General features: G+C 31.1%; 1 protein-coding gene across 3 annotated transcripts in view; it reads right to left on the bottom strand.

Moving 5' to 3' along the window:
- The window catches only part of LOC139522949 (uncharacterized), a 40,907-nt gene that overhangs the window by 13,707 nt on the left and 8,047 nt on the right, over positions 1-19,153 (bottom strand). For all 3 annotated transcript variants that reach the window (XM_071316629.1, XM_071316628.1, XM_071316626.1), the window contains exons 3-6: positions 2,496-2,582; positions 1,459-1,611; positions 701-790; positions 103-271 (exon numbers count right to left, since the gene is read on the bottom strand). In XM_071316629.1, the coding sequence (XP_071172730.1) occupies positions 103-271; positions 701-790; positions 1,459-1,611; positions 2,496-2,582 (499 nt within the window). The remainder of the gene's footprint in view (positions 1-102; positions 272-700; positions 791-1,458; positions 1,612-2,495; positions 2,583-19,153) is intronic.

The raw sequence follows: 19,153 nt of genomic DNA, 5'->3' as shown, positions 1-19,153 counted from the left end.
ATACATTTTACCTCTTTACCTTTATATTAATATTATTTTAGCAAAAGTGTAGGTTTTTTTTACTTTGATTATGCGGAAGTTTAGATAATATCTACACTGTACCTCTTTTCTGTCTGCTGTGTTTGTTCACTGGTGTAACTTCAGCATACAGTGTCGTGTAGTCTTTACAAAACGAAGCAAGCCTTTCTCCTGCTAAAGCCTTAACATCACCATATGACATTTTTGCTGGATCAATTTTTAGGAAATGGTCATGGACTTCGGTAGTAACACCCTGTGGAATTATAAAACAAAACGGAATATATTACTGAAATATTGAATTGAAATGAGAATTAAAAAAAACCCTAACACTTTCAAACGTTCGACAATATTGACCAATGGAATGACTAAAACACAATAATCCTGATTTCGTAGAGTCTTGTCTAAATACATTAAGATATACATGTAAGATTACATAAGTTTTACTGTAATCAGATATTTTGTTATAAAGTTAAAACAAATTGAAAATTGAAAACTTAATTTCAAATATGAATATTAATAATTGTATTAATATAAGTAGTACGATTTCAACGGCAACAACGATAAAAATACGCTGTCAACAAAGTTTAAAGGACACATATTTCAGCCCTTTTAATTTATTCAAAATTAAAAGGGATTTATTGTATGTGTAGGAAGCATGTGAAGCTTAATTGAGAAGACTTACAATTCTGTATTTTTCATCTGTTTTCATAGGAACGGGTGTTTTTGTTAAGATATATGCTTTCCTGTTAGTGTTCTTTAGTACTCCGTAACCCTGAAATATCAATTACAGATTTCTTTTTACATAGTATTTCTTTGAATTACAGATACATTTTTATTTTTTATTTCCTACAAACAGAACACTCTTTTGTATCTGATGAATCGTTTCTCTTTCATTGCTAAAACATAGAACGAATTGATAATATAACTATAGATGTAAAGTCTGACACATCATTATGTTAGATTTTCTTCTCCGCGGACATTCTAATGCGTCCTTCGCATATAATAATTTGAACTTTGAATACATATGAAGATACAAAATAAATCTTATTCATATATTAAATAAACTCATCATAGATACCGGGATTGAAATTTTATATTTACGCCAGACGCGCGTTTCGGCTACAAAAGACTCAACAGTGACGCTCAAATCAAAACATATTAAAACGTCTTCATATTGATAATGAGAATTACAATTGATGACTAACGAGATATTTTCATTTAGTATGGCATATATTCATTTCCTATATGGTACGATATCTAAAAACTTTGTGTTTTGAATTATGATTTACATTCTAGTAGTGTGCTTCTTACATTGAGGTCATTGTGCATAGAAGTTTGAATAGAAAAATACCTCATTTTGAAAGTTTAACTTATCTCGATAAAAAGTTATCATTTTTGATTTTGTTTTTATTATTTATTCAATATAAAGTCTATACATACAGTGTTATAATCATGGAAATTCACCGTAGGTATGCCATTCTTGTATTTAGAAACATCACCAATGACAGCGATGGCAGTTTTGTCTTCCGTATCATGTATAACATCCATATGTATTTCACGACCCTGATGATCAATTTCAATCAGATGATTTACCTTCAGAAATAAACAATAACAGTGATTTAACAATAAGAATTACACTAGAATCAAACCATAACAGAATTTCAATTAAATTAAAACAGATAAGGTTTACATTATTCAGACAGATTTTAAGAAGAAAAAACTTCTATTAGTTAAGAAAGCATTAGCCAGTTCACTTTGTATCACTTTGTATCTAGTACACACTCTGATTTAGTTGGAAAACGTAACGAAAATTTTAATTCTTGATGCTGGTATTAAAAAATGATGTTTCAAGCTTATATGCATGTTTTTTTCCATAACACACATTTTCTATGCATATAATGGTCATATATATGATATTGTGTTAAACAGAAAAATTAAAGAAATCGAACGTGGCTTTGACATTTCTGTGATTTGAAACGTCATATTTGCAACGGTTTGACTATGTTTTAAATGGAATTATTTGCACTTGCGCTCTAGATGATGGGTTATGGTTAATTTTCTTTGAAAGAATTTCATATGAAAGCAAATTTCAAGATGTCTTAAGTTTACACTTCAAAGCCTAAAAGCAATTTTATCGTATGTGTTAAACATTCTACACGTTACGAAGATTTAGAACATGATCAATTCTCAATTTTATAAATGGCTAATTATAATCATTAAAAAGTGCAAAAAGAAACAACGTCTAAGGTTTATAAGTAGTTACAATAGGAATTAATTTAGTAACACAAATAGGGTACTGAACGCAATATGTTATCTCAATATTCGCTTCGTTTCCTTAAAACTTATCGATGACGCTCGAATCTAAACAGTTTGAATGCCAAATTAAATGCAAAGTTGAAGAACATGTCTGTTTTTTTTTTATTCCGGCCAGTAAGCCCACTAAATGAATACTATCGTTAAAAGACAATAATACTCACTTCAGGTGCAGAGTCCACGTACACAACCAACAGTATAGATAATGCCACTACAATTTTCATGATTCTGTAGAGTTTAACAGTCTGTAACTAAAAACATATTGAAATATTTGTCATATCTATATAATGAAGCGAAAGCTTATATATCATTGTATATTCGAAAATGCAACTTTGTTTAGATGAATATTATTTCGACTTATGTTTACTTACAGTATTTGCTAGCAATCTCAATTCCAAACAATATGATATGTCTATTAAGAGGTGCTTATTAATATGCCCCTCAAACCAAGTTTCAAAGTTTTCAGAAAATTTATTTTTAATCGTTCTTTTAATTTCATGTTGTTTTTCTACGACGCAATTAACAATGATTAAGAATTTAGGTTCTGTTTGTAAGATCGCACTGCTGAAGAATGCATGTTGTTTACATCTTCGCAAGAGCTTGTAAATAAATAGTACACCCAATGACACCCAAACATGCGGAAGCAATTTATAAGGTAACTCTGAATGAAAAGTAATATAAAGCATATGGGAAATTCTATTCAAGGAATTGTACTTTTAACATTCTGTCTGATAAGCTTATGACATAATATTCTGTATAAACTTCCATGATAATGTATGGTGTATGAAAAATCAACCCAATTTCAAAACACATCTAATTGGCACCATGTAGTCTAAAGTTGACATTTTGTTCTATCAATATTTAATTATTGCACCACTTTTACTGTATAATTTATTCTAAAATTAACAAAATTTGTGATACACAATATCATCTGATTTGAATAAGTAAAATGATAATGATTTGAATCCGAGGCACCTGATCTCAATCCAGTTTTGTTGGCGTGTTTCATGGATTCGGTTCTCTGTATATGTGTTGTTAACTAGTTTGTATTTCCTTCGTTTGTCTTATTGTGCCATCATTTGTACAGGTATCTTCTACTTATGAACGTTGAATGTCCCTTTTGATACCCCCTGCCTCTTTTTATCATTGTGTATTAGATTACAATAACAAACAAAAAACATGAAGTCGAAATGTAGCATAAAAAAATCTGTATAAAATGTTCCATATCTTACCAAAACAATATTAATACTATTAAAAATTGATTCGTTCATAGAACTAACTTTAAAGGTAAAAGATGCACGTAATAATTTTTTATAATGAAAGATTATCAATCATATTTGATAAATAATTTCAATATCACATTGTCCACATGCCATTCATTAAATTCAAAACATTTTAATAAACCAACGCAGCTGTGTATGTGAAATATGTATTTTTATTTACTAAGGGAAATAAGTAATATAACAAAAATACCGAAATCGAATGAAACATTCAAAATGGAAAGTTACTTTACAAATGGCAAAATCAAAAACTCAAATACATCAAACGAAAAAAAAACCATATTCACTAAATAAATAAAATTGTAGATATACTGTTTATCTGTTTTTGTTTATTTTGGTAACTGTTATTGCTTCAATTTTTTATGTTGAAAGGACGATCGACGAAGAACATTATCTATGAACGTGTAAACAGCACTTTTCATTAACCTTTTTTTTCGGCAAAATTATACTGATGGAAAATATTGCGTCATTTTTATCATAGCTTGTCTACAACTTTAAGCAGAATGAGATACATAGGATACATAGAAAGTTTTGTTTTTAGAGGATTAAAGGTCTGCAGGATTCATATTTAGTATTAGAAGGCTTGTATTACGAATTGCCCTTCTTTCATATGGCCATTGTTATCGACCTCGTTGTTTTACTTCAGCGACTGCTGTCATGTGAACTTTTCACTTTTTATGAGCAATATGATAACTATATGTGTTACATGAGTTTCTTGCAACATATCAATCAGACAGGATTCAATGAATCTCGACCTCATTTCATGGATCATTGATCAGGTTTAAAATTACGTGATTATGTCCGTTTATCAGATATCATAAGCAGTTGGTCAACTTTATATGGTGTATGGAATGATTGTAAAGTCTAGATGTCAGCATGACTGGTTTCATATGACCTTGACCTCATTTCCATGTTTTTTTTGGATTGAGTTAAGCCTTCCAATTGATATTTTATCGTGTGTTTTGCTATGTTGTGATGTTATACTATTGTCTCAGAAAAAGGGAGAAGGTTTGGTGCCATTAAAACGTTTATTCCCGCTGCAAATGTTTGCACCTGTCCTATGTCAGGAATCTGATGTACAGTAGTTGTCGTTTGTTTATGTAATTTATACGTGTTTCTCGTTTTTTTATTTATATTAGACCGTTGGTTTTCCCGTTTGAATGGTTTTACACTTGTAATTTTGGGGCCCTTTATAACTTGTTGTTCGGTGTGAGCCAAGGCTCCGTGTTGAAGGCCGTACCTTGACCTATAATGGTTTACTTTTATAAATTGTTATTTGGATGCAGAGTTGTCTCATTGGCATTCATACCACATCTTCCTATATCTATTAATTAGTCAATGTTAAGTTTTTTTGTGTTTTGGTTTGTATTTCAAATAATATAAACAATGTGACAACTATGTTTGGTGTATGGATAAATAAACTCATATGAAACGATTGCAATGTGAACATGTCTGTCTGGAAGGTACTATTTCTCCGAGACCTCATTTTCATGGTTCATTGGCCAATGTTAAGTTTCTGCAGTTAGGTTCTCTTTTCATATATCATTATTAATTTGTGAACTATATTTGGTGTATGGTATGATAGTAGCTTTCATCTAACCTATTTCAAGGTTTATTTGCCAATGTTTCGTTTTCCTTCTTAATATAAATAAGAAGATGTGGCATGAGTGCCAATGAGACAACTTTCCATCCAAGTCACAATGTATAAAAACTTCAACACGGAGCCTTGGCTCACACCGAACAGCAAGCAAGTCCGTTTCTTAGTCACGTTAAGCAACAGGACAACTTCATGCGGTGCATGAAATTATTGTAAGGTGTACCTGTCTTTCTGGTAGGCTTTAACTAACCATGGCCTTATTCAAAAGATCATTGATAATGTTTAGTTGAATTGATACTTGTAATAAAACCTTAATCTTTAAGACCTCGGAAATTAAATCAATCATGATAAGTAAACAAGGCGACACATTTCAGCGTTTGCTATCTTGTGTAAACTATTAACTTCTTTGTATGCTGACATCACACCAATGAAAAGGACATGTTGATGCAAACATTCACGTTCCTCTTTGTGGGTTATAAGTGTTTGATCTGACGGACATATCAAAAGGACATGTCATTATTCATTCAAGGGAATCATCTTTATTTTTTTTCTGGAAACTGAGGTGAGCTTGAAAATGAGGTAAATATTTTTGTTAATTATTCCGAATAGAGGGTATCGAATGAAAAACAGTGCTTAAATATCACATTGAACCTTTTGAACCATGTTGAACTTTGATGTATATTTAGTTATTTTCAGATAAGAGTAACATCTTGTTAAATGAAGATACTACACATGAATAATTCTCTTGTAAGGGCGAATTCTTTTAAAAACGATCCAACATTTTTTTTTAACTTTTAGGAGATTTTTTTAAAACATTTTCCCCACACATAACATTAATCATGTTATGCTGCGTCCTTAATTAAAAGATCATCGATTAAAACCTGCGACTATAGTCGGATAAAAAATGTCAAGCCAAGAAAATTGTGAAACAATTCAGTTGAGAAAACTTACGGCCTTATTTATAACTTAACAATTTACGGAAAACAAATATGACAGACATGAACCAACGACAATCACTGAACAACAGGCTCCTGACTTTGGACAGGCTCAAAAAGAATGAGGCGGGACTAAACATGTTTGTGAGAGCTCGACCCTCTCTCTAATCTCGGACAGTGGTGTTACAGCACGACATAAGATCAAACTCTAAATAACAGTTGTAAAAGGCTTAACTCAAAAGATCACTACAAGGCACAAACATAACTAACATTAAAACAATAGACACAAAGAGCCGAAATAAGCGTAGTCGCGGTTACTGAAAGCTAGTTAAAAACCAATAACAACTAATAAATAAATCTATCTATCAATCAATCATTACACATCCAATGCATTTAGTGTTAAAATGTCATAAAAAGTCTGAGAAACACACGACCTTGTGCGATGTGAAACTCTAAGCAAACATTATCGACAGGATATAGGATCTTTAGTTTAGTTATCATTACTGTACATGATTATATAGCAATATATTTAGTTATGTTTTAATTTGTTTAATTTTATATTTTACTACTGTTTTAAATAAATAACCCTTAAAATAAGTTTGTTCAAAGGATCAATTAGTTAATATGAATCGTATCTAATTTCCCGGGCTTTATAAACAACATCGCCGTAAAAACTAGGATGTGATATCCCGTTTTTTTGGGTATAAATCTTTGCATTGCACTGTGTTTGTCTGACATTCTTTGCCCACTAATTACAAATCCTTAGTATTTGTCAAAATCAAGTTATGTGTATGTTCATCTGTTTGTTTTATTCGATGTTTGACTTGCGAAACTAAGAGCTATCGGAAAAAAATTCTAAAACTATTTTTTTCTATTGGCAAAATAAAAGGGTTGGACTTGCAGATATTAGAAAAGGTTCCGATATCTATGGTTGGGACAAGTGTCAAACTAACATTGCCTATATAAATTTTAAAATTGTTTGTATGCACATTGAACGACAAATCTATGTGACGTATAAAATTTTATGACGTCAGACACTCAAATCAATGAATGTGTTTGTAGATAGATGTTTTTGTGTTCTGTTAAATTGTTCCTTTTAAAATTGTTATACGATGATGACTGATGTACCCATAATTTGACTATTTTATTTAGTGTGTCTATTTAGTTAACGCATCATTGTAAATATAAAGGAATTCGATGAGACTGTCATCAAAGTGAGAGGGTTAGCGCTATAAAACTAGGTTTAATCCACCATTTTCTACATTTGAAAATGCCTGTACCAAGTCAGGAATATGACAGTTCTTGTCTTAAAAGCTATATGACCAAAATACATAAATAGCATGAAAGGTGACAATTAACTCGGCTGTGTATTCATATATGCTGGTTTAGATTGTTTTATGTAATGTATCTGTTTTTATTCTGTAGTTAGTCACCACTTCGGTTTTATCATGTATATCTATTATATAGTCATTTTATAAAATTCACTGTTCGTAAAAGTATCAATTATTCTAAAGAATAAGGATGTTCTTATCCCAGGCAGAATACCCTAGCCGTACTGTAAACAACTTTTTGGAACTTTTGGTCCTCAGTGCTCTTCAACTTTGTACTTGTTTTGGCTTTCGAACTTTTTTCATATGAGCGTCACTGGTTAGTCTTGTGTGGACGAAACGCACGTCTGGCGTATTAAATTTTAAACCTGGTACCTTGTGTTAGCTAATATTCATGTGTTTCTCTGTCCTATATGTTCTCCCATTTATTTGTATTGTAGTCCTGTCATGTAATGTTGTCATTTTAATGTTATATTTAACATTGCCATAAAAGCGGGAGGTTTGGCATGCTACAAATCAGGTTCAATACACATTTTGTCTTAAAATGTCCTGTACCAAGTCAGGAAAATGGCCATTGTTATATTATAGTTCGTTTCTATGTGTGTTACATTTTAATGTTGTGTTTCTGTTGTGTCGTGTTTTTTGTAGTTCTTCTCTTATATTTGATGCGTTTCCCTCAGTTTTAGTTTGTTACCCGGATTTGTTTTTTTCTCAATCGATTCATGAATTTGGAACAGCGGTATACTACTGTTGCCTTTTATTATTCCAGTAGGAAGCCGAAAAGCAATAAATTTTTAGAGACAAAATTTTTTTTTTTTTTAAAGCCAACTTAATTCTTTTTGACAACCGGGAATCTCTATTTTTTATCCTCCCCACCTTTTGATATTTTTGTAACTGTTTTGCATTTATGATCATTTGAGAAGTAAAAAAATAAATATACATATTTTATATAAAGATATAATGAAATCCATAAAGTCATGCTAGTATGAAAATCTTTGGTTTTTATTGTTTAAAACAGAATATTCCAGTTTGATTTCTTAATCTGAAGTAACAAATATAAGCTGTCAAGTTGTAAATTCTTTTGATTATAATTACAGTTGTGACGTAGAGCTAGGAAACCGACATCGTTAAAAGAAAAAATGATTTTTAATGGTTTGATAGGACAAAAAAAAAGATGTAACAACAATAAAAAGATAGGTCCAAATATAAGATACAGCGTAACTTTTCCTTCCCAGCAAGTAATTCGAAAATAATAATTCCCACAACAAAGCTTTTGTCTGCATTTGGTAAAAGTCAAAGGTTCTTCCCTAAGGTTTGTTTAGCTAAAAGATCCAGATGGATAAATTCACGGAAGGCCTTCAACAAAGCTGTGGTCATGACTAACTACCTATCTTGTAATTTAATTCCAAACGGCAAAGCCTTTTCCGCACTTGGTCCAAGGCAAGGGCACTTGCCTTATGTTTGTTAGGACAACAGACCCTGTCTCATAATTGACAGAAGGGGTCTGGTATAAATACCCCCTCGTAATTCGTAACAAATTATATATTTCAAAGCTTCTAACCGCACTAGAATCAAGTGAAAGTCAATTGCCTAAGGCTTGCTTGACCAATACCGTAGTCCCAGATGGTTAATTATCTGAAGACCTACAGCATAGGTCCAAAGTTGGGATCTGGTATTTTTTTCAACCACAAAGGCTGAAAAAATTAAAAAAAACAACAATACCTTATTAATTGCATGCTTACGAGGCGCATTTCTGGATCTACCTTCATCAGGAACGCTCAAAGTCGAACATGTGAAAGCCAAGGATGTATTAGAATCAAAACAGTTGAGGCTAAATGACCAAAAAGGACTAAAATATAATAGCCAAATCCAGCCAAGGTCAATCGGCCTGAGGAAGTTGAAACCTTAATTTCTTAACCATTTTTAGATTTATAAATGAAGAATTTCCGACAGATATGCTATTACATATGTCAGTACCGAAGTATTGACTACTGAGCTAATGATACACTCAGAGACTGATATTCCAACACCGACAGGGGCAACTCCGGATTGCATGATTATGATGAGAGATACTTATCATGTTTACATACATGTAGCCTATCCTACCCTTTGCGGAACCCATGGTATTCCGACTAATGTATTTCCATGGTTTAGTGATTGGTCGTTTATATCAATGTACTTTATACGAATTTTAATTCTGCCACCTGTTCCATTTCTATTAAAGTAGCTCAATAGTGAAAATGAATATAATAGGGTATTCATAATTATTGTACATTACAATGTAGATATAGGAAGATGTAGTATTAGTGCCAATGAGACAACTCTCCATACAAGTAACAATTTATAAAAGTAAACCATTATAGGTCAAGGTAGGGCCGTCAACACGGAGCCTTGGCTCACATCGAACAGCAAGCTATAAAGGGCATTTGTAGATATAATTAAAGGCTACAAATGGCCTTCATTGAGAAAACACCTTATGTTGGGTTTTTTTTAGCCATCCTTTAATTGTACTAAAGCATAATTTGTTCTGGTTTGGCGTCCGTCTGTTCAACTATAAGTACACAATTGCATAAGATGTGAACTTTTTAAAATCATATTTCATATTACAGTTTGAGCCCAACTTCACAGTTTTTTCTGAACATAGGAATGTTGCACGTGCATTTTTATGTTAAAATTTTGTAAAGTTAGATTACCGAAAAGTTATGTTCACATTAACTTGAAACTTAGTACATTTATGAACAATAATGGAAGATAAACGAAAGCTAGAAATAATAATATGCAGTATTCTTTATTTCTTTCAATTATACACACATATATACAACTCGTCTAAACATCAACCCAACAATGTTAGATCTGTAAATTTGCTTTCGCAAATTTTTGGTTCTTCCCTCGCCAGGATTCGAACCCATGCTACTGTGATATCGTGACACCAAATCGCCTGCACTGCAGCCGTCCCGCTAGACCACTCGACCACCTGGGCTCTCATAAAAAGAGCTTTCGCTGGCCATGTGTTACCTTTCCACGTCAGTTTTAATCTAGCGGCGTACTACAGTACATGATATATAAGGCATGAAGATGTTATTGTTACAGATCAGCTAAATTATCTATAGTAAAGGATCCTACAAATTAATGTAAGATACAGTCACAGAAAATAATTATACATGTATTCATAAGTACGTCTGAGTCAGTGACAACCCTACAACAGATGTATCCATCGGATCGCCATCAATGATGGTGATACATGACTGTGTACATAATGTATATACAACTCGTCTAAACATCAACCCAACAATGTTAGATCTGTAAATTTGCTTTCGCAAATTTTTGGTTCTTCCCTCGCCGGGATTCGATAAGTACATCTTTAAATCTTATTTTTTAAATTGGTCTTTATGGATATATGTCTCACTAGCACCAATACAACTCTTACTATTTTTAAATATATTATTTATTTAACAATGATACTACTTTAAAAGTTGATTTTCCTCTAATTCAAAAGTACAAAATAGAAAAATAAGCATTATAATGTATTGATGTACATAGAAATGTTTTTACATGCGACAAATCAAAGTGAACCATAACTTAAAAATTTAAACTGGACGAAGGACAACCTACGGACCTTGGTAGATTGACACATATCTGTTGTTGAAGATTGTAAATTGACTGTTGAATGTCCTTTGATTTGTTTCTACCGCTGTGTCGATCTCATTGAAGTTTTACCCACATTTATTATTCGGCATAGAAATTAAATGCAATCCGTTACTTTCTGAATAAATATTATTAGACTATTTTATTTCATTATTCATTATTTAATTCCGTTGTGTTCCATTTGCATTTTTTTTTTTCTTTTTTAACTTTATTATTTTTTAACACATGCGCAAAGTGATTTATCGATTCTAAACTTACTATCTTGGAAATTTTCTGCTGTCTCTGTAATGAAAAATAGATATCTCAATTAACCGTGATGTTTTAGTTTGTTCTCGAGAGATAATTTACAGAAACAAAAATACAATACTAGTTAACAATTATTCAACGTTGATAAGGACCAGTTCTGTAATTATTTTATCACGTTTTGATAGATAAAGTATGAACTCAAAATGCAAATAATCTATAAGAAAATTCAATGTACACTAACAATTATATTTTCCGAATATTTAATGGCACCTTTCCTTGATAAATGTGAAGTATATTTATTTCAATTCTGTGAATTTGCTTCAAATGGAAATAGGTTGAAACTTACGCCAAGATTTCTTCTGCGTTCATGTTTATCGTTTTTATTCGCCGTGTTCTATCTTATTAATAAATACATTTTACCTCTTTACATTTATATTTATATTATCATAGCAAAAGTTTAGTTTTTTCGAGTTAGACTATGCGGCAGTTTAATCACTTAGATGATGTATACACTGTACCTCTTTTCTGTCTGCTGTGTTTGTTCACTGGTGTAACTTCAGCATACAGTGTCGTGTAGTCTTTACAAAAAGATGCAAGCCTTTCTCCTGCTAAAGCCTTAACATCATCATATAACATTTTTGCAGGAACAATCTTTAGAAAATGGTCATGGACTTCAGTAGTAACACCCTGTGAAATTATAAAACAAAATGGAGTAACTAAAATATCGAACTGAATTCGGAAACGAGAAGTAAAAAAAACCCTGACACTTTCGAACGTTCGAATATATTGACCAACGGAACGACTGGAAACCAACAGTCATAATCCTGACTTCGTACAGGCATTTCCAAATACATCAAGATATATATGTAAGATTACATAAGTTTTTCTGTAGTCATATATTTTGTTATAAAGTTAAAACAAACTGAAAATTGAAAACTTTATTTCAAATATGAACAGAAATAAGTGTATTAATAAAAGGCATACGATTATAATTAAACTTACAATTCTGTACTTTTCGTCTGTTCCGATAGGAACGGGTGTTTTTGTTAAAATACACGCTTTCCTGTTGATATTTTTCAGTACTCCATAACCCTGAAATATCAATGACAAATTCTCCTTTAAGTACTATGTTTCTACACGTTGAATTTCCAAAGACATCGTATTTATGATGTTCTCCTTACAACCCCCCCCCCCCCCCCCCCCATGTCCTATTTATGTTTCGACAGAAATTCATATATTCTTCTAATCTGATGAAGAGTGTGGGACCTCGTGTATGTGAGCATATTTTGAGACGATTTTTACTCGGTAAAGTTTTACTTTTTGAAGAACCACAATGATTTCAATAGCAAAAATACACCGAAGACGTATTATCAAAATACTGGACATTTATCGACAGTAAATATGTGAAGTTTGTGGATCGATATTCCATCAAACAGTTAGTATTCTTGATGGGTACTACTTTCGAACCGCTAAAGATGCTGTATAGCACGGTTAAAAAAGGAATGACTGAAATCTATGTTATTCGGGCTTCACAAGGAATATTAATATTGGTTCATATTCTGTGTCAGTTTTCTATATCCTCGTAACCAGATGGCCAAGGATTAAAATCAGTGACGTGAAATATGAGCCCATACACCCAGTAAGGATTCAGAATAACGTGTATCATTCAACTGCATGTTGATTTTGATAGCGAAATCTACATTTGATTGGTTGAAACTATCCCACGTGACGTCGAAGAAAACTTCATATTCTCCTCTGAACGTCGGGATGCCTTGGCCGACTTTACACGCGGTTAATATTTTAAATTGTTTTGGTCGTTTTTTTAAAGATAGTATAGTAATTATGTTTTTAAAAATCATTTCAGATCTTAAAAAAAAAACAACAGAAAAGATTAAATTTACTCTAATTAACTTTTAATCGGTACTGATTATTATTGTGTATGTTGTGTTTAGTTATATAAAAAAAAAACGGGTAAGAAAACAATTATGTAAATTAATATCTGATGTTCATAAGTAAAAAAAAAAGTATAGGCAGCTGGAATAAAACCTTCATTTCCCTTGGCTTAGGGAGATATGAAGATTACCACCCTCTAAAAGTCATATTTCCCTCGGGCGATGCCCTCGTGAAATACGATTTTTCTAGGGTGAACAAATCTTCATATCTCCCTCAGGCACGGGAAATAAACTTATAGTATTATGAACAAGTTAAACTATTGTTGCCTTTAATTAACATTATATGTAATATATAAACATTGTATGTGTATATTAATTCTTATAATAATTGTAAAAATGCGGTGCTTACCGTGTTTTAGTCATGGAAATTGACTGTAGGAATACCATTCTTGTATTTAGAAACATCGCCAATGACTGCAATGACAGTTTTGTCTTCAATATCATGCATAACATCCATATGTATTTCTCGACCCTGGTGATCAGTTTCAATCAAGTGATTGACCTATAAAACAAACAGATACTATATATTCCAGTGATTATGAATAAAGGAAAACTAAATAACGTATCTGAATTTAGCGTATAGTAATCAAATTAGATATACAAAAACGCAATTCATTGAATATGAATAGAATTTTTAAAAAGGTATGAACGACTTTATTATTTGACTAATATGTCCTATAAAACTAGTTCTAATCCCCGATTTCTTGGGAAAAGGTCTGTATGCAAGACAATGATATTTATCCAAAATCAAACTAAAATCTCAATCATGCACTGTGGTTCAAAACTTTAAAAAAACCTTTCTCCAAATATCCTGGATTTCTACCAAACTTGGACAGAAGCTAAATGTTTATGATCATAAAATAATATCCAAAAGTAAAGTTAGAAAAAAAAATCCTTTTTTTCGTATATTACTTATAAATGGACTAGTTTTTTCCCAGTTAACATTACATACACTCTGTAGTTAAAGTTTTTAAAACATTAGATTTTATAAACCATCCTGGATTTTTACCCAATTTTGACTGAAGCTTCTTACAGTACTAGTCAAAAGATAGTATATAGAGGAAAATTTTAATATTTTTTCCTCATTTTAGTTGAGCCTGCGATTAACAGCAAAAGTAGCCGAGACTATTTGTTCTGCAAAACCCTTACAATTTTAATAGCTTAATACATCGATAACCCATCTCCAGCTATGGGTTGATTTGAAGGTCACATGAATACGTATTCAATGAGGTCCAAATATTCACTTGCAAGTGCACAACTCATCAACCTTGTTTCTCAGCTAATTTAACAAAATAAAATCAGAATGGCTGCTAACAGTGAATTATAATTTTACTATATCATTTTTATAAATGATTTAACAACCAAAAAAAAGATATTTTTTTTTATATATCTCCAAGCTAATGCACATAACAGTTCATTCCAGTTCTTAACCTACATAACGTTATCTTATCTTTAAGTCTAAATATTCTTCAAATTCAAAGAGTTCTTTAAAAAGTTAAGACATAATGCTTTGGGAGAATTTTCCATTTCTGATTTCCATGTCTGCTGAAGTTGGTAAAAAATTATCTGTATAATGCTCAACTTAAACCATTTTGGATTAAAACTAAAGTTACTCTGATTTAACCAAATATTTGAAAGTCCATATTTATTCAAGATATTTTTTTATACATATCAACCATTCAAAATTTTAAGAGAACTAACTGATCTTCTAGTTAGTATTACACAGCTAAAACAATGTTGTATTATGGTCAGGTGATCAAAAGTTATGGTTGTTTTAGCAGTCAGTACATAGGTGTAAAATTTCATTTTAAATTTAGTAATTACTGGTAATAACTGGGCCGTTTAAGGAATTACTTGTATTTACTAAGTGCATCGGGAATTACCTGTAATTCCTAAATTTTAGTAATTACATGTAATTCCTAATTTCACCTATTTACTGTAACATATATACCAGTGTCATTTTCATGAATAATATAAAATATATATAAAAGGACATTCGCTCACTTAGGCAAAATAAATCAATATGCACATAGAAGTTAAAACACAGTTTTACTTCCGATATGTGTTGATTTGAAGAGTTTTTTTTATTTACTTATATAAATAGTAGTTTAATATTACAGTTTTGTGTCCTTTTTAAGCTTTAAAATATAAATTTGTTTACTAGTTCAAAACGTCAACATACTGTTGTTATAGCCTCGAAGTTCACACGGAATATTTCAAAACTCAGAAACGTCTGAAAGATGTTTTGAAACCATGTCCAGTCAGGAATATGACAGATGAATTCCATTTGTTCCGTTTGTTGATATAGTCGAGAGTTTGAATTCGTTAGGTTTTATAGACTTTCCTCATTTTGAATTTACCTTGGAGTTAGATAGTATATATGTTGTGTACAAGATGTAAGTTTGTACAAATAATAATTTGTACAGGGTTTTTGTACAATTTATAAGTTTTTTGACACATACCTTCTTGCACCAGGTGATACAGATTTCTAAAATGTACTAGTTTAATGTTTTAAATTCAAATTTTGATACTTCAACCTGACATTTAGTGCTAGTCTCCTTGTCCTCAAACGGGAAATGAGGATACCTGAATGGTTTAAATTTAATTTATATTTTTCTCCCTATACCCTATTAATACCTATAAAAAGTCTTTTTGTGGTCTTATAATGTTTTTTGTACCAATGCTCAGTATAAGACTGTATCATGAAGTTGTGAAAATATGACAGAAATCTGTGAAACAAAATACTGTGTGCTTGCATCATTCATTTGTGTTAAGCAGTTCATAAAACACTGATAACTTGTACAAAAAATTTGTACAAATTACAATTTGTACAACATTACAATTTGTACAACATTACAACTTGTACAACATTACAACTTGTACACAACATATATATCGTGTGTTCTAAAAGTAATTGATGAAATAAGCTACATGTATGGTTTAACTACAACCAACTATCTGTTGTTGAAATTTGACATTTTCTGTTCGTACATAATGGTCACTCAAACGATATTTTCAAAAAATATGAGGATATGAGGAAATAGGATGTACAACTGATCATAGAAATACATATTAGCCCCGTTTGACAAATTGTCAAATGAAATCAGATGTTCCTGTGCTCGACGTTAAAATATAAGTTTGATTTTCCTCGAATGTATCTATTCATACCAAGGTGGTTTCAAAACATCTTTCAGACGTTTCTGAGTTTTGAAATATTCCGTGTGAACTTCGAGGCTATAACAACAGTATGTTGACGTTTTGAACTAGTAAACAAATTTATATTTTAAAGCTTAAAAAGGACACAAAACTGTAATATTAAACTACTATTTATATAAGTAAATAAAAAAAACTCTTCAAATCAACACATATCGGAAGTAAAACTGTGTTTTAACTTCTATGTGCATATTGATTTATTTTGCCTAAGTGAGCGAATGTCCTTTTATATATATTTTATATTATTCATGAAAATGACACTGGTATATATGTTACAGTAAATAGGTGAAATTAGGAATTACATGTAATTACTAAAATTTAGGAATTACAGGTAATTCCCGATGCACTTAGTAAATACAAGTAATTTCTTAAACGGCCCAGTTATTACCAGTAATTACTAAATTTAAAATGAAATTTTACACCTATGTACTGACTGCTAAAACAACCATAACTTTTGATCACCTGACCGTAATACAACATTGTTTTAGCTGTGTAATACTAACTAGAAGATCAGTTAGTTCTCTTAAAATTTTGAATGGTTGATATGTATAAAAAAATATCTTGAATAAATATGGACTTTCAAATATTTGGTTAAATCAGAGTAACTTTAGTTTTAATCCAAAATGGTTTAAGTTGAGCATTATACAGATAATTTTTTACCAACTTCAGCAGACATGGAAATCAGAAATGGAAAATTCTCCCAAAGCATTATGTCTTAACTTTTTAAAGAACTCTTTGAATTTGAAGAATATTTAGACTTAAAGATAAGATAACGTTATGTAGGTTAAGAACTGGAATGAACTGTTATGTGCATTAGCTTGGAGATATATAAAAAAAAATCTTTTTTTTGGTTGTTAAATCATTTATAAAAATGATATAGTAAAATTATAATTCACTGTTAGCAGCCATTCTGATTTTATTTTGTTAAATTAGCTGAGAAACAAGGTTGATGAGTTGTGCACTTGCAAGTGAATATTTGGACCTCATTGAATACGTATTCATGTGACCTTCAAATCAACCCATAGCTGGAGATGGGTTATCGATGTATTAAGCTATTAAAATTGTAAGGGTTTTGCAGAACAAATAGTCTCGGCTACTTTTGCTGTTAATCGCAGGCTCAACAAAAATGAGGAAAAAATATTAAAATTTTCCTCTAGATACTATCTTTTGACTAGTACTTTAGAAGCTTCAGTCAAAATTGGGTACAAATCCAGGATGGTTTATAAAATCTAATGTTTTAAAAACTTTAACTACAGAGTGTATGTAATGTTAACTGGGAAAAAACTAGTCCATTTATAAGTAATATACGAAAAAAAAAAGGATTTTTTTTTCAAACTTTACTTTTGGATATTATTTTATGATCATAAACATTTAGCTTCTGTCCAAGTTTGGTAGAAATTCAGGATATTTGGAGAAAGTTTTTTTTTAAAGTTTTGAAGTGCATGATGGAGATTTTAGTTTGATTTTGGATAGATATCATCGTCTTGCATACATATATTTACGGAATTTCAAAACCTATAAAACAACCATTTTCCAGTTTCAATTCACAAACACTAAATAGTATGCACTTTGGATGTGCATTATATTCCTACTTCCTTAAGTTAGCGCCCTTAAAATCCCTACCCCTTTACTTTCTTATTTGGTATCTTGAATTATGTTTTTAATTTTAAAACAAAAAAATCAAGTTAGTAAATAGCTGTAAAAATGACAAAAAAAATCAGTGATTACCAGTAATCACTGAAACAACTAGTAAATACATGTAATTACTAAATTGGCTAGTAATTACAGGTATTTACTGAAGTGTTTAGTAATTACGTGTAATTCCTAATTTCACCTATTTACTGTAACATATACACGGTGGGTATGGTTGTCCTGCGAGAGAACGTACTGTGCTGGTGATTCGGTCCTGACGGGTGCTGGTGATCAATGAAAAAATGTAAACAAAGACGAAAATGATGATTTTTGACGTTTTCACTCATAAAAAATGGAAGAAAACAGTTGAGATTTTTCAATTTCGTTTCTTATGGGTTCATATATGAACCATTAAAAAAATGACCCTCTAAACTGTTTCAGTAAGCGTAACACAAAAATGCTCATTTTCTGAAAATCTCGAACTGAAAAAATAAAACAAAAATGCTCATAGAGTCCGCTTTCTATACCGCAATCCACACGACAAAACAATTTTGTGAAAAAACATTGCAATTTATTAAAATTTAGCATTTTCTCAATTTATGCATGTCCTGATTCTGTGCTGGTGGGTCCTGTCATTGTGCTGGTGGGTCCTGATACGGTGCTGGTGATTTTGGATAAGAAGTTGGTCATATTTGAAACAAATGTTACAAAATCAATAAAATTAGCCAGATAGCTGTTGCCAACAGGATCTATGACTCCTATTTTAGCTCTTGTGCATCCATTTGGCTGTTTAATATGTGTTTTCAAATGATCTGAACTTGTATTACATAATAACATAAAAGGGCAACATCTTTCGTCCAATATCAGATAACAATATATAGTATCTAAAATAAGTTAAAAATTCCACAATACTATATAATTCATTTTATGTGTCAATTTGTTTGAAAAAAGTCGAAAAGAAGAGACTTTTTTTAATGTCATGATTATATGTCGC

The sequence above is a fragment of the Mytilus edulis genome, chromosome 5 (genome assembly GCF_963676685.1).
Source record: "Mytilus edulis chromosome 5, xbMytEdul2.2, whole genome shotgun sequence".
Lineage (NCBI taxonomy): Eukaryota > Metazoa > Mollusca > Bivalvia > Mytilida > Mytilidae > Mytilus > Mytilus edulis.
This window is presented reverse-complemented; position numbering and strand designations above follow the sequence as displayed.